The sequence below is a fragment of the Macrobrachium nipponense genome, chromosome 6 (genome assembly GCF_015104395.2).
Source record: "Macrobrachium nipponense isolate FS-2020 chromosome 6, ASM1510439v2, whole genome shotgun sequence".
Taxonomy (NCBI): domain Eukaryota; kingdom Metazoa; phylum Arthropoda; class Malacostraca; order Decapoda; family Palaemonidae; genus Macrobrachium; species Macrobrachium nipponense.
In genome coordinates, this window is record NC_061108.1 from 42,719,267 (window position 1) to 42,733,356 (window position 14,090).

Below are 14,090 nucleotides of genomic sequence, written 5' to 3' on the forward strand. Positions count from 1 at the left end.
AAAGCTAGGAATTGTTCAGTCTGAATTCCGGCAATGCCGAACTTCAAGTACTATCATATTCTACCCTGCCTCCAATCACAGTGATTAGAAGTAGTCTCTGTTCGCCGAGGCTCCAGAGATCATGTAGTAGAGATATTATCGAAAAATAATATCTTTTATTCAATCCCTGAGATTTAGAGGTTTGCAAGCAATAGTTTATGTTGTTTGGCTCTACCCCTGATCTAAAGTAGATCCACTTTTAGGCTACATAGCCTAGAACTTTCGCTGACTGGCCGTGGCTCGTCCGCGATCGAAAGTGGTCCAACCCGGTCAGGAGGTTATCCAGGTAGGCTATGCACACAATACTATTACTTTGGGTATTTATTGATCTAAATACAACAATATATCATAAAATGCATAGAAATTATCTCTTAATATCTAGTACTAATCTACGTAACCGACATTATCACTTAAATTTCCATTCGTAAATGGGCAATTTCCCCGATCGTATTACTAAAGTCATTTATAGACCTAACTTACAATAGCGAGAAAAAATAGATTTAAGGTTACTAGGCTTAATAATTTAAGCTAACTTGAGATAATGAGCCATGTACCCGTTAAGGATCAAATATGGTTACCTCAATAAGACTAGCCTAGATTCGAGAATGCTCCCCAGCACCGAGACATTGTTGTATCAATACCTAAGCCCTATTATTATGAAATGTAAATAGTATCTGTTTTAACAGAAATAACCTTTTGATCATCTTATAAGCAAAGCTAAGCCTATATATATAATTTTACATATGCCGTGCGTAATTTGTTGTTGCTATGCCGACGCACAAAATGGCTGCCCAGTCGTCGGCGTCCCCAATTCATATTTCGAGGAGCCTGGACTGATAGCATAATTAATATAACTTAAATATGTTAAAAAACCAAATTGGGGTACTCAACTTCGAAGCAGCAGAAGATTGGGCACTCATAATGGTTATTTAATTGCGAATACAATAGAAAAAAAATGCACAGCAAAAATTTCTTTTGAAGCGCACAGCTCTATAACAGGAATGCAAGATGGCGCTTCGGTGTAGTGGGGAGCGGGGACGAGTAGTAGGATTCCGTTGTGACGGCTCCCACCAAAAGAGAGGGATTTTGAAGGGAATCTTCTAAATGGCAGAAGCCCTGTGGTTTGTGGTAACACATCGCCCCTATACTATACCGACACCCTTTGTTTGGGTGATCGCGCTGGGGGTTAGTAACCTCAGCATAACTATGTTAGCTTTTTCTCTGGTATATTATAGAGCTATTTATATTGGTAAAAATGAATAACAGGGATTTTTCATAGGGCGATACAGGTCGACACCAGAAATTGTAATATGATAATACTTGCAATATGATTACAGTAAAACAAGTTATATTAAAATTATCATTATCCTGAATGCAACCATTATTCGACTTTTGCTAGTGGATATCTATCAGTGTAACAACCTAACCGAGGCAATGGTCTGGTTTTAAGAGCTCCGTTAAAATTGTTAAGTTGTTAAACCCTGCCGATTCTCAATGGTGGCTTCCATAAGTAAAAAAAAAATAAAATAAATTTTTGTTCATCCCTCATACAGTGGAGATCTCAAGAAAGAATACTAATAAATTAAAGCTTCAGGTTATAGCCGAGGCTGAATAAAACTAATAACAGTCAGGTGGTTAAGTGATGTTTGGAACTGGAGAAATTGCTTATACAATGAAGTAATATATGGATGTTTTCAACCAGACTTCATTAATTTACGATAAAAGGTATCTCCAAATTATATCTCTTCTAACAAATAATGGCAATGAAGATATCGATAATACTCAAATCAGCCAAGATTTTGAGAATGTAAACAATATCAAATGTAAAAGATGTACATTATGTTTATCTGTAATACAGTAGCAATATGATAATAGTAATATACTGTAATTGGCTACAACAAGCAAAACAACCATTAAAGTCATCATTATTATAAATGTAGTTGTACTGTTTAATTTTTGTAAATAATTAACCCCTTCTTTACCGGGTGGGTGAGCAGAATGTAAACATTGCGTTCGCTGCCGATCCGAATCTCTCGCTAGTGTCCCTTGTACAAGGGACACTGGTGGTCGGTGAGAAAACAGTCTTGAATAGAAATTCAGTCTTACAGAATGTTGGTATATCCACCTGGAACATGCACATAAAGTATTATCAAAATAGAACAGTAAATAAGCACGTAATAACAAAAAAAAGAGCAACAACTAAAGCGAAAGCCCCGCCGATAAATATGGAAATCGCAAATTTTATTAGTATATTTCTCAAAAATTGGTTGATGTCGTTTTCTACGTTTTCTAAGATTAGTTTCATCACAGGAAACAACTTTATGGGTATCTAAACTAATTTTTCAAGTTTCTTGTCCTCAGAAAAAATTGCTTTTTCTCTTTTTCTCTGGTTTGGTTTTTTATATATAAAGTTACTATAAGGCTTTATTTTTACCTTCATTTATCTGGTGTTCATATCTTTTATTTGTAAAATGTAATAAGTGAATAAATAAATAAATACAGTAAATGATGATGCAACTGGTTTTATACTTGGGTAGAAGTTATTACATGTTTACACTTGTCTGGTTTTGTGATTTTTTGTTGAGACGCAGTTCATCTTTCACCTACACACTACTATAAGCAGTAATAATATTTTTTGGGGTTCATCATACGTCTGGCATCGTGTCATACTGTTTATTTTGCTCCAAACTCTTCAAACCGAAATTACAGAATGATTGGAAGTCCCTATCTGAAAAGAGGAGTTTTGGTGGTACTCTTCGTACCACCTTTATGCACCCGGGGCGGTGTAGTAGACTTGAATGGTGGTACCCGCCTACCTCCAAACAAACTTTCGGTAATGAAGAGATTAATTTCCTCCTAAAAACATTTGGTTTTGCAATTTAGAGGTCGTCCTATACTACAGATATGAGATGAATTAATGAAAATTTGCCATGATTTTTGTTACCTTGCCTTATCTTAAGGTCATCTTACACGCAGAAATATATGGTACTTACCTTTTAAGAGACATTCTTAGCCCATTGGCTACCTTCTCATCATTATATGCAGCAAATAACCATAATGCAAATGCATTGTGTCATCTACGATGACAATATCGCAACTTGTTTGCCATAGCTAATACAGTTGGATGGACTTACACTTACAGCTATGGGTGACTGCAGACTTTTGTGCATTTCAGAAGACAAAATAAACATACCTGAAAACCAGTAAACTACTACCCTTCTGATTTTTTTTGGTCCACTCATCTATATCTATATACAATGGCCCCCAGTTCTACGCGTTTCTCAGTTTTGTGGTCCACTTTGTCGCAGATTTTTGCCGAATACATTACATAATCACTTTTCCACCAGGAACTTTCACAACTTTGTGGATATTTTCTATGGACCATATCTCTTAAATTATTACTAATTTACTTTTTTGTATACTGTATTTTTTCATATTGTTTTTGACTAAATACTGATTTGTATGATAAAAATTATGTACAGCATGCATATAATGTAGTTATGTATCTATTAAGGTCATTCCAAGTTGGGCCCCATACTGAGCATAATAGCTCTCTCTCTCTCTCTCTCTCTCTCTCTCTCTCTCTCTCTCTCTCTCTCTCTCTCTCTATACAATATGCTCCATCCTCAAAAAATTCTTTTTACAGCAATATAATTTCAAATATACATATGAGAGAGAGAGAGAGAGAGAGAGAGAGAGAGAGAGAGAGAGCTATTATGCTCAGGATCTTCTTCTGCAACACAATGAAAAGTAACCAAAAATCAATAACATTACTCTTAACATGATGTCAACATTACTCGTATCCTTCACATCCACTGAAATCACCAGCACATGGCCGACGATGTCCAAAATTAAGATAGATTACTTACATGAAACATTGGTCACAAGCAACACCCACAATCAAGCAACATGTGTACAGTCAAATGGGATGCCCCCCTCAAGGTGTAAAGGAGGACTCTACAGAGGCGCAGGCTCTTTTATAGACGGACTAGTAAATTACAGTGAAATTAAAATAATTAATAAGGCCTCATTTTACGAGACTAAGTTAAATTTAATGTGTATAATGGGTGAGTGTGTGCTTCTTGGGGTTCAAACGCAACAAAGCAATAAACAAACAATACATACAAGAACCATTCTTTTTCTTGCCTCCAAAGTGAATACATGGAACCTTGCCTACCAACAAGGGCAGGAAAACATATGTGGAGCAGCGGGGTTACATCATGAAAAAAGTGCACATTTTTTCATGACAACATAGTTCAAATATTAAATCCAAGAAACTAGTGCTATGTGAAGGATATAGAAAATAAAATTCCTTCCTACTCTATGAGCTACTCCATTTTCTTATCTGAATACTTGCATTGTTGCTATTTTCATTATACGTACATGCTTTCTCATAGCCATTTCTGTGAGTTTTCATTAAGTCTCCTTCAAATAGCTCTCTCTATGAGTTTCCATATAGTTCAGTGAGTTAAAATTAAGTCTACTTCTTTAAAGCTTTTTGTTTTAATGAATTCCTCCCCTAGTTTATTCCCAATTTACATGCATCCATTTCTGTTGGTCTGTGGTGAAGACATCCAAAATTTACATAAACTGTCTTCAGTGCATGGTTCTTTTGTAGACTTTTATAAGTACATACATCATAAAAGGCACAGATTTATGGTGGATGTTTGTTGGGATCCAGAAATATTGGTGAACCACAAACTGTGTGACATGTTTTGTAGTCATACCTTCAACAGAGACACCACTAAGTGCAGTACTGCAAGGAATATAAAATGCTCATAAATAAGTCCAAGGATATCCTCCTCATATTACAGAAGGAGAAAAGAAGAATTAAATGTTTTGATTTTTGGAATACTGTGCTGTGCTTAAAGTGGTTGGATTAGTAAAGAATATGAAGGCTATGCAAAGTAGGTACGGTATTGAATAGATAATAGTTTTTGTTATTGAAATACTATAATTCCTAAGGCCATAGTGGTCTGTTATAGATATGACACTTGTGAGGTAATTTATATGTAATGAAGAATTTTGGTGTTTAGATGGATAGTCTCCAACATAAAATTGGTGCATATATTAATAAGATAATTTTCCTGTTATGAATGGAGGTAAACTAATTGACATGGAATTACTTTCTAACCATAAAGCACATTTTTATTTAAACAATTTGTAATAAAATTTGTTATTGATTTTCAATCATAGAATAAGCAATTTAATAACTGTATGTAGTGTACAGTATTTATGGGTTTCTTCAAAAATCACATCTTATTCTAGATGAATGTGGTAGTGGTTATTGCCCTATTTTTCTTTAAAGCTAGCCCAATTTTTGGAGGAACTTCCTATTCAGGAGACAGACATTCTTATCTAAATATTTTTTTATCATAACAGCTCTGGATGGATAGATTGTTGGCAAGTACCTGAATTACAGTTGAACATTGGTTATACCTACCACCCAATTCCCCCTTTGGGCCCAACACCTCAGGCCAATGTTTCAACTCCCGAGAAGGAAGAACTGCTTTTGTCGCCAATTAGGGCCCCTCATAAAAAGAAGTCCCCCATGGAAATCATAAAGGTGAAAGTTATGTTGCTAGTTAGATTTGACGTTATTTTGATATCTGTAAAACAAGGCATGCCTAAAAATTTTTGCTCATATCAGACCTTATAGCAATATTTTTATTTTATTGTACTGATAAATTTATTTTTCATTTTATAATATTGGTTTTGTTGTCATATTGAAACAACGCTTGTGCTTTATGTATTACAGTTTGTTAAAATTGGAAAATAAAAGTAAAAATTCAGTGATATACATAATTTACTATGGGTGACATCATTTGCAGTCATCAGACTCTCTTAAGGGTCAACATTTGCAGGTGACAACATAATAAAATCAAAGGTTGATGACTATTTAGTTGTTATTTAGACATAGATTAGTAAAATATTTCATGGCAACTAATCCTTCAGAATAGACAGTACTTCTTTTAAGAAAACTTCTTTCCTCAAAAGATAGTCTTATAGATCTTAAAAGTTATAGGCTGACAACCAGACATACATTCTGTATCTGGCCATCATTTTCTCTTTGGTACACAGTCATCCAGACCCTCGTGGTTTAAGGTTGACCTTTATTCTTTCCCAGCCAGTCAGTTTTCATATACTTATCTCGAACTCCTCCATGTACACATGTACACCCTTGATCCCTTGATCCAAATCCACTTTTACAGCTAACCATTCACTTTTAAAAACTTTTAATCTCCCAACCAATTATCTTTATTGCTCTCCATAGTATGTATTGCTTTTCTGTCTGTTGTATCATTATTTTTGTTATGTACTTTAAAAGAAGCATTACTATTGAAAAACATTTAAACGTACAATATTCTTTATAAGAAAAACAGTCTTAAATTTAGGTGGCTAAGGGAAGAATTGTAAGTCAGACTGTGTTAGCTAAAATACAGGTACATACTAGACCAGAACAAAGAAAATTGGCCATATGCTCAAGGCTTATTCATACTGAAGAAGACTTGTGAAAAAGGAACCTACATTAGCTTTTTGTAGTTCCCTCAGTCACATCACCAGTGCCAATTCAAGGAATTCTGCTTTTACTACACATCACAAGAGTTAAAGATCCTCAGGAAGTGAACTGCTGTATTCATTAAAGAAATAAAGTGGAACTTGAAGTAACTGGCTTTGAAGATCCTGCCGAAACTGAACTTACAAATTTGCAATTCGCAATTAAATTAGACAGCAATTAATGATAACAGAGGTCAAATAAATTGCATTTGAATTTATCAAAAGATGCAAAAATAGCTCAAGAAAATACATCCCCTTTTCAAAATGCAGTAGGAGAAAAATAACATTTTAACCTTGAACGCTGAGCCGGTATTTCTGAAAGTGTCTCCTGTATGCCAGCGGCGTTTGCGAGTGAGCGCCGAAGCAGAAAAAAAGTTTTTTAAAAAATCACAGCACGCTTAGCCCTCTTACGCCGAATGGACGTATTAAACATAGAGTCAAAATGTCTCCCGTATGCCGAATGGACGTATCATACGTCGACTCAAAAAAGTTTTTTTTATTCGCGGAAAAATACTTTTAGGCCTACCATCCGAAAAACTTTTGAATCACGTGCCTTGGGGGATGCTGGGAGTTCACGGATCAAGGCATTGTTTTGTTTACAATCGCTACGCAGGCCCGCAAGCGCGAATTTCTTTCTTATCGCACTAAAAAGTATCAGTGACACATCTCAAAATTATTTCGTCACTTTGACATAATTTTTGCACCATTTTAAATTATCCTTTAAATGAAGTATTATATATGAAAATGTGCGCAATTTCATGTAAAATACAACAAAAAAATACTCATGATTGTAGCTTTTATCAGTTTTGAAAATATTTTCATAGAATAAGTAACGAGATAAGTGCAAAAATTTCAACCTTCGGTCAAATTTGACTTTACCGAAATGGTCGAGAAACGCTATTGTAAGCTAAAACTCTTATATTATAGTAATATTCAATCATTTGCCTACATTTTGCAACAAATTGGACGTCTCTAGAACAATATTTCGATTTATGGTGAATTTATGAAAAAACTTTTTACTTACATTCGCGCGGTAACTCTTCCGATAAATTTTTTCGTGCGATTGGTCCGATAATGTTTTAGCACGCCATTTTTAAACAAATTACGCCGGTTAACATAAAGTTTTATTTTATATATGGGATAAATGTGGCGCAAATTTCATGCAAGCAAATTACAACTAAAGAAAAAACAACCCATGGTTGTAGCTTTTATCAGTTTTGAAATATTTCATATAAATAACGTTAAGTGCAAAAATTTCAACTTTCGGTCAACTTTGACTGCCGAAATGGTCAAAAAACGCAATTGTAAGCTAAAACTCTTATATTCTAGTAATATTCAATCATTTACCTTCATTTTGCAACGACTTGGAAGTCTCTAGCACAATATTTCGATTTATGGTGAATTTATGAAAAAAAAAAAAACAAAAAAAAAAAACAGTTTCCTTACGTCCGCGCGCGTAACTCTTCCGAAAAAAATCAGAATTTTTTTGTGCAATTGTCGAAATGTTTGCACCATTTAAAATTAGCTGTTACATAAAGTTTTATCTATGAAAATGTGTGCAATTTCAGGTAGAATACAACTAAAAATGATTGAAGGTTGTAGCTTTTTCTCTTTTTTCAAAATATTTGCATATAAATCACGATAAATAGAAAAAAAACCACGTTCTGTCAAATTTGACTCTACCGAAATAGTTGAAAACAAAAAGCAATTGTAAGCTAAACTCTTACGGCCTAGTAATATTCAGTCATTTATCTTCATTTTGAAACAAATTTGAAGTCTCTAGAACAATATTGTGATTTATGGTGATTCGCGGTCGCAAGTCTCCGAAATGCGTACATCGCATTATCCTAATATTTGCTCCTTTTCATATTAGCCATTTTATAGAGTTTCATATATCAAAATGTGCGCAAATTCATGAAGAATACAATAAAAATAATTGAAGGTTGTAGCTTTTCCCATCTCCGAAATATGTGCATATAAAAAAAATATATATAAAAATTTTGACATTCGGTCAACTTTAACTCGTCCGAAATGGTCGAAATCTGGCAATCTGCAATTCTAATCTAAAACTCTTACAGTATCATAATATTCAATCATTTGTCTTCATTTTGAAACAAATTGGAAGTCTGTAGAACAATATTTAGATTTTCGGTGAATTTTTGAAAAAAAAACCACTTTTTTTACGTCGCGCGTTACGAATTCGTACATCATTTTGTGATAATATTTTTCCGGTGTTGCTTTTATTGTTTTACAATGTATTATATATCAAAATGATTGCAATTTAGTGTACAATACAACGAAAAAAAAGTAACTCGTTAGCTTTGACCGTTTTTTGCACAGCATGATTTGAATACAATTATGTATGAATTTTTTTTTTCGCTACCATATATTGCATTATTTACATATGATAATGATATTATTTTTAATTTCTGATGATTGCATACTAAACTTCAGGCAAGGACAAAAAAATGAGCCAAAAATGAACTCTTAATCTTTAAAACTAAGCGCGCTGTGATTTTTTTTGAAAAATTATTTTTTCCGCTTCCGCGCTCACTCCAAACCGGCCCCGGCATACGGGAGAGGTTTTGATTTTAGGGCTTCGGTGTAAGAGGGTTAATTTTTAAGATTGAGAATTCATTTTTGGCTCCTTTTTTTGTCATTGTCTGAAGTTTAGTATGCAACCATCAGAAATGAAAAAAAAATCATTATCGTATAAATATTGGAATAAATGACAGAGAGAAAAAAATTTCGTATACAATTGAATGCAAATCTCGCTGTGAGCAAAACAGTTAAAGTTAATGAGTTAATTATTTTTTTGTTGCATTGTACACTAAATTGTGATCATTTTGGTATATAACAAATTGTAAAACAATCAAAGCAACACAGAGAAAATATTATCACAATATGATGTATGAATTCGTAACGCGCGGACGTAAAAAAACGCTGTTTTCAAAAACTCACCATAAATCGAAATATTGTGCTAGAGACTTCCTGTTTGTTGCAAATGAAGGTAATTGATTGAATATTACTAGACTGTAAGTGCTGTATCTTACAATTTCAGTTTTCGACCATTTCAGTCTAGTTAAAGTTGACCGAAGGTAGAATTTTATCTATTTATCGTTATTTATATAAAAATATTTCAAAACTGATAAAAGCTACAACCATGGGTTGTTTTTAGTTGTATTTTACATGAAATTGCGCACATTTTCATATATAAAACTTTATGTAAGGGCTAATATAAAATAGTGCAATCATTACGACAATTGGGACGAAAAAAATTTATGATTTTTCGGGATAGTTACCGTGCGGACATAAGAAAAGTTTTTTTCATAAATTCACAATAAATCGAAATATTGTGCTAGAGACTTCCAATTTGTTGCAAAATAAAGTTACATGATTGAATATTACTATAATGTAATAGTTTTAGCTTACAATTGAGTTATTTGACCATCTCGGTCGAGTCAAAGTTGACCGAAGGTTGAAATTTAGGCACATATCATTATTTATATGAAAATATTTCAAAACTGATAAAAGCTACAACCATGGGTTGTTTATTGTTGTATTCTACATGAAATTTTGCACATTTTCATACATAAAACTTTATGTAATGGCTAATTTAAAATGGTGCAGACATTACGACAATCGGAGGAAAAAATGTCAGATTTTATTCGGAAGAGTTACCGCACGGACATAAGGAAATTTTTCTTTTTTCATAAATTAACCTTAATTCGAAATATTGTGCTAGAAACTTCAAATTTGTTGCAAAATAAAGGTAAATGATTGAATATTACTAGAATGTTAGAGTTTTTAGCTTACAATTGCGTTTTTTTCGACCATTTCGGTCAAGTCAAATTAACCAGGTTGTTTATTTTGGCACTTATCGTTATTATATGAAAATATTTCAATACTGATAAAAGCTACAACCATGTGTCGTTTATTGTTGTATTCTACATGAAATTGCGTACATTTCCATAAATAAAACTTTATGTAACGGCTAATTTAAAATGGTGCAAACATTACGACAATCGGACAAAAAAAATATTATGATTTTTTCGGAATTACCGCGCGGACGTAAGGAAATTTTTTTTTCTCATAAATTCACCATAAATCGAAATATTGTTCTAGAAACTTCAAATTTGTTGCAAATAAAGGTAAACAATTGAATATTACTAGAATGTAAGAGTTTTAGCTTACAATTGTGTTTTTCGACCATTTCTGTCAAGTCAAAGTTGACCAAAGGTTGATATTTCGGCACTTATCGTTATTTATATGAAAATATTTCCAAACTGATAAAATCGTTATTTATATGAAATATTTCCAAAACTGATAAAAGCTACAACCATGGGTTGTTTTTTGTTTTATTCTACATGAAATTGCACGCATTTTCATATATAAAACTTCATGTAACGGCTAATTTAAAATGGTGCAAACATTACGACAATCGGACGAAAAATTTGATTTTTTCGGAAGAGTTCCCACCCGCGCGGACGTAAGGAAAAAGTTTTTTTCATAAATTCACCATAAATCAAAATATTGTGCTAGAGATTCCAATTTGTTGAAAATGAAGCATGTAAATGATTGAATATTACTATAATATAAGAGTTTTAGCTTACAATTTGCGTTTTTCGACCATATTTCGGTAGAGTCAAAGTTAAGCGAAGGTTGAAATGCACTTATTGTTTATTTCAAAACTGACAAAGCTACAAAGCATGAGTTTTTTTTGAGTTCTACGTGAAATTGCGCACATTTCATGTATAAAACTCTATGTAACGGCCAATAATAAAATAAAAAGGTTGCAAAAATTATGTCAATGTGACTAATTAATTTCCGAGATGTGTCGCTAATGGCTTTTTAGTGGTAGAAGAAAGAAATTTGCGCTTGCGCGCCTGGGTAACGATTGTAAAACAAAACAACAGCTTGATCAGTGAAACTCCCAGCATCCCCCAAGGCGCGTGATTCAAAAGTTTTTGCCTAGTAGGCCTATAACTATTTTTCTGCGAATTTAAAAAAAAAAAACTTTTTCGTAAATGTTTCGTACGTTGTTTCGCACCTGTCCAAGAACAATTTTTCGTTGACGTTTAATACGTCCAATCTGGCGTTGTAAAAGGGTTAACCAAAGTCAAAATTTACTGTCAAAATTGTAACCCCTAAAAGTACTCATAATAGTAAAGAGGATAAAGAATCTTGAAATAATGAAATATCATTATCTTGGTATCCCTCCCAAAACAACATTAAACCCCCCCAAAAAGTTCCAAGTAACTATGCAGTAGCTGTACCTCATGCTTTTGAGTAGTGTAGTAATAATAATAATAATAATAATAATAGTAAGAGTAATAATAATAATAATAATTGAAAAAGAAACCCACAAAATCACTTTGTAACTTGTTTACTTCTAAGTATTTACATTTAGTTTTTTCTCCACACTCGTACTTTTAGGCCCTGTCTGTGGCCCATTCTCAAGAGATGTTTGGGATGTTAGCCTGGGTCAAGGCCAAGAAGTCATCTGGAACTTTACAGTGATGTTTGTGGGTTTCTTTTTCAATCTTCAGAAGAAAACTGAAAGAAGTTTTTGTTTGGTTAATAATAATAGTAATAATAATAATAATAATAATAATAATAATAATAATAATAATAATAATAATAAAGAAGGAAACTGAAGGAATGATAACAAGCGGCACAAGATCAGGCCCTAAGAACCAGATATGTTCAAAGTATGATAGACGGAAATAAAAACATCTCTCCCATATGTAGGAAGTGCAATACGAAAAATGAAACCATAAACCACATAGCAAGCGAATGCCCGGCACTTGCACAGAACCAGTACAAAAAGAGGCATGATTCAGTGGCAAAAGCCCTCCACTGGAGCCTGTGCAAGAAACATCAGCTACCTTGCAGTAATAAGTGGTACGAGCACCAACCTGAAGTAGTGATAGAAAACGATCAGGCAAAGATCCTCTGGGGGGACTATGGTATCAGAACGGATAGGGTGATACGTGCAAAAACAGACCAGACGTGACGTTGATTGACAAAGTCAAGAAGAAAGTATCACTCATTGATGTCGCAATACCATGGGGTACCACCAGAGTTGAAGGGGAAAAGAGAGGGGAAAAAACAAAAGGGATAAAAGTAATCAAAGATCTTGAAAAATAGAAATTAAAGAAGGATATGGGATATGCCAGTGGAAATCGTACCCATAATCATAGAGCACTAGGCACGATCCCAAGATCCCTGAAAAGGAATCTGGAAAAACTAGAGGCTGAAGTAGCTCCGGGCCTCATGCAGAAGAGTGTGATCCTAGAAACGGCACACATAGTAAGAAGTGATGGACTCCTAAGGAGGCAGGATGCAACCCGGAACCCCACACTATAAATACCACCCAGTCGAATTGGAGGACTGATAGAGCAAAAAAAAAAAAAAAAAAAAAAAAATAATAATAAAAATAATGATGATATGATGATGATGATGATGATGTATGATGAATGATGACGATGATGATGATGATGATGATGATAGTACAACAAAATGAGGACTCTTAAGTATGCATATTATGAATCATAAATGCGCAAAATCAAACAAACTACATATAGGAATACTGTGATCAATAGATTTTTAGCAAAATTAAAGATTATAGTTGTCGCAATTCATGCACATTAAGGATAGTACCAAGTTCCTGGGAAAATAAAAAATATTCCAGATAATTTTTGACCTCCAGACCTTAATTCTTAGTACTATAGAACTATACAGTGTATTGTTGGCCATGAACATTACTAGTAATTTGCATAAAAGTTTATTATTTACAAAGTTTTATGTATTTTGCATAAAAGTTTATTATTTGCAAAGTTTTATACAATACAGAACAGGGCAATACACATTTTGTGTTCAAAGCAGTGCAGGACATTACTGATTATACAGAGTGATAAATAGAGAGGAAATGTGTATGCTGTATACCTGTATGTCAATGGTATCTGCACAGTACTTTATTTTTTTTATCTTGTATGTCATTAAGTTTATAAGACAAATACCAATTGATAATTGGTACATGCATCATTGTACAGTAATCTTAAAAACACCAATCATCTTACACTTATGTAAGGAATAATGAACAGTTGTGATATGAGACACACACACAGCAGACATATTCTTAAAAACTGTATGTTTGGCATTATTATAATCAAGATCATCATCCTCTTTGTCAATTAGTTCTGTGGGAGAAGGAGAAGTGGCTGGTCTTTTAGCATCTGTGATGGCAGTGGGGGATGGGGTGGGTTGAAACCTTTGGGAGATGCAGTGTGGTATCTGTTTAATAAGTTTTGCTTTTCATTTCTTTAGAACTTGCTTCATATAATGCAAATGGTTTTTCTGTCATTTCCTTTAGTTTAAAGCACATACCATTGTAGGGTTGCATCACGAAAAAACTACTTGAGAGCAGTGAATTGATGCAATCCTTCTGTCATGGTATCTAATGTAAACTTGTTTTCTTGAACTGCATCTTA

At 33.5% G+C, this 14,090-nt stretch overlaps 1 protein-coding gene across 1 annotated transcript in view; it reads left to right on the plus strand.

Annotated features, from left to right (window-relative positions):
- Window positions 1-14,090, plus strand: part of LOC135216293 (bridge-like lipid transfer protein family member 1) — a gene marked incomplete in the record, with an annotated part of 368,522 nt that overhangs the window by 243,123 nt on the left and 111,309 nt on the right. The window contains 1 exon segment of the mRNA XM_064251459.1: window positions 5,422-5,605. Within this exon segment, the coding sequence (XP_064107529.1) occupies window positions 5,422-5,605 (184 nt within the window).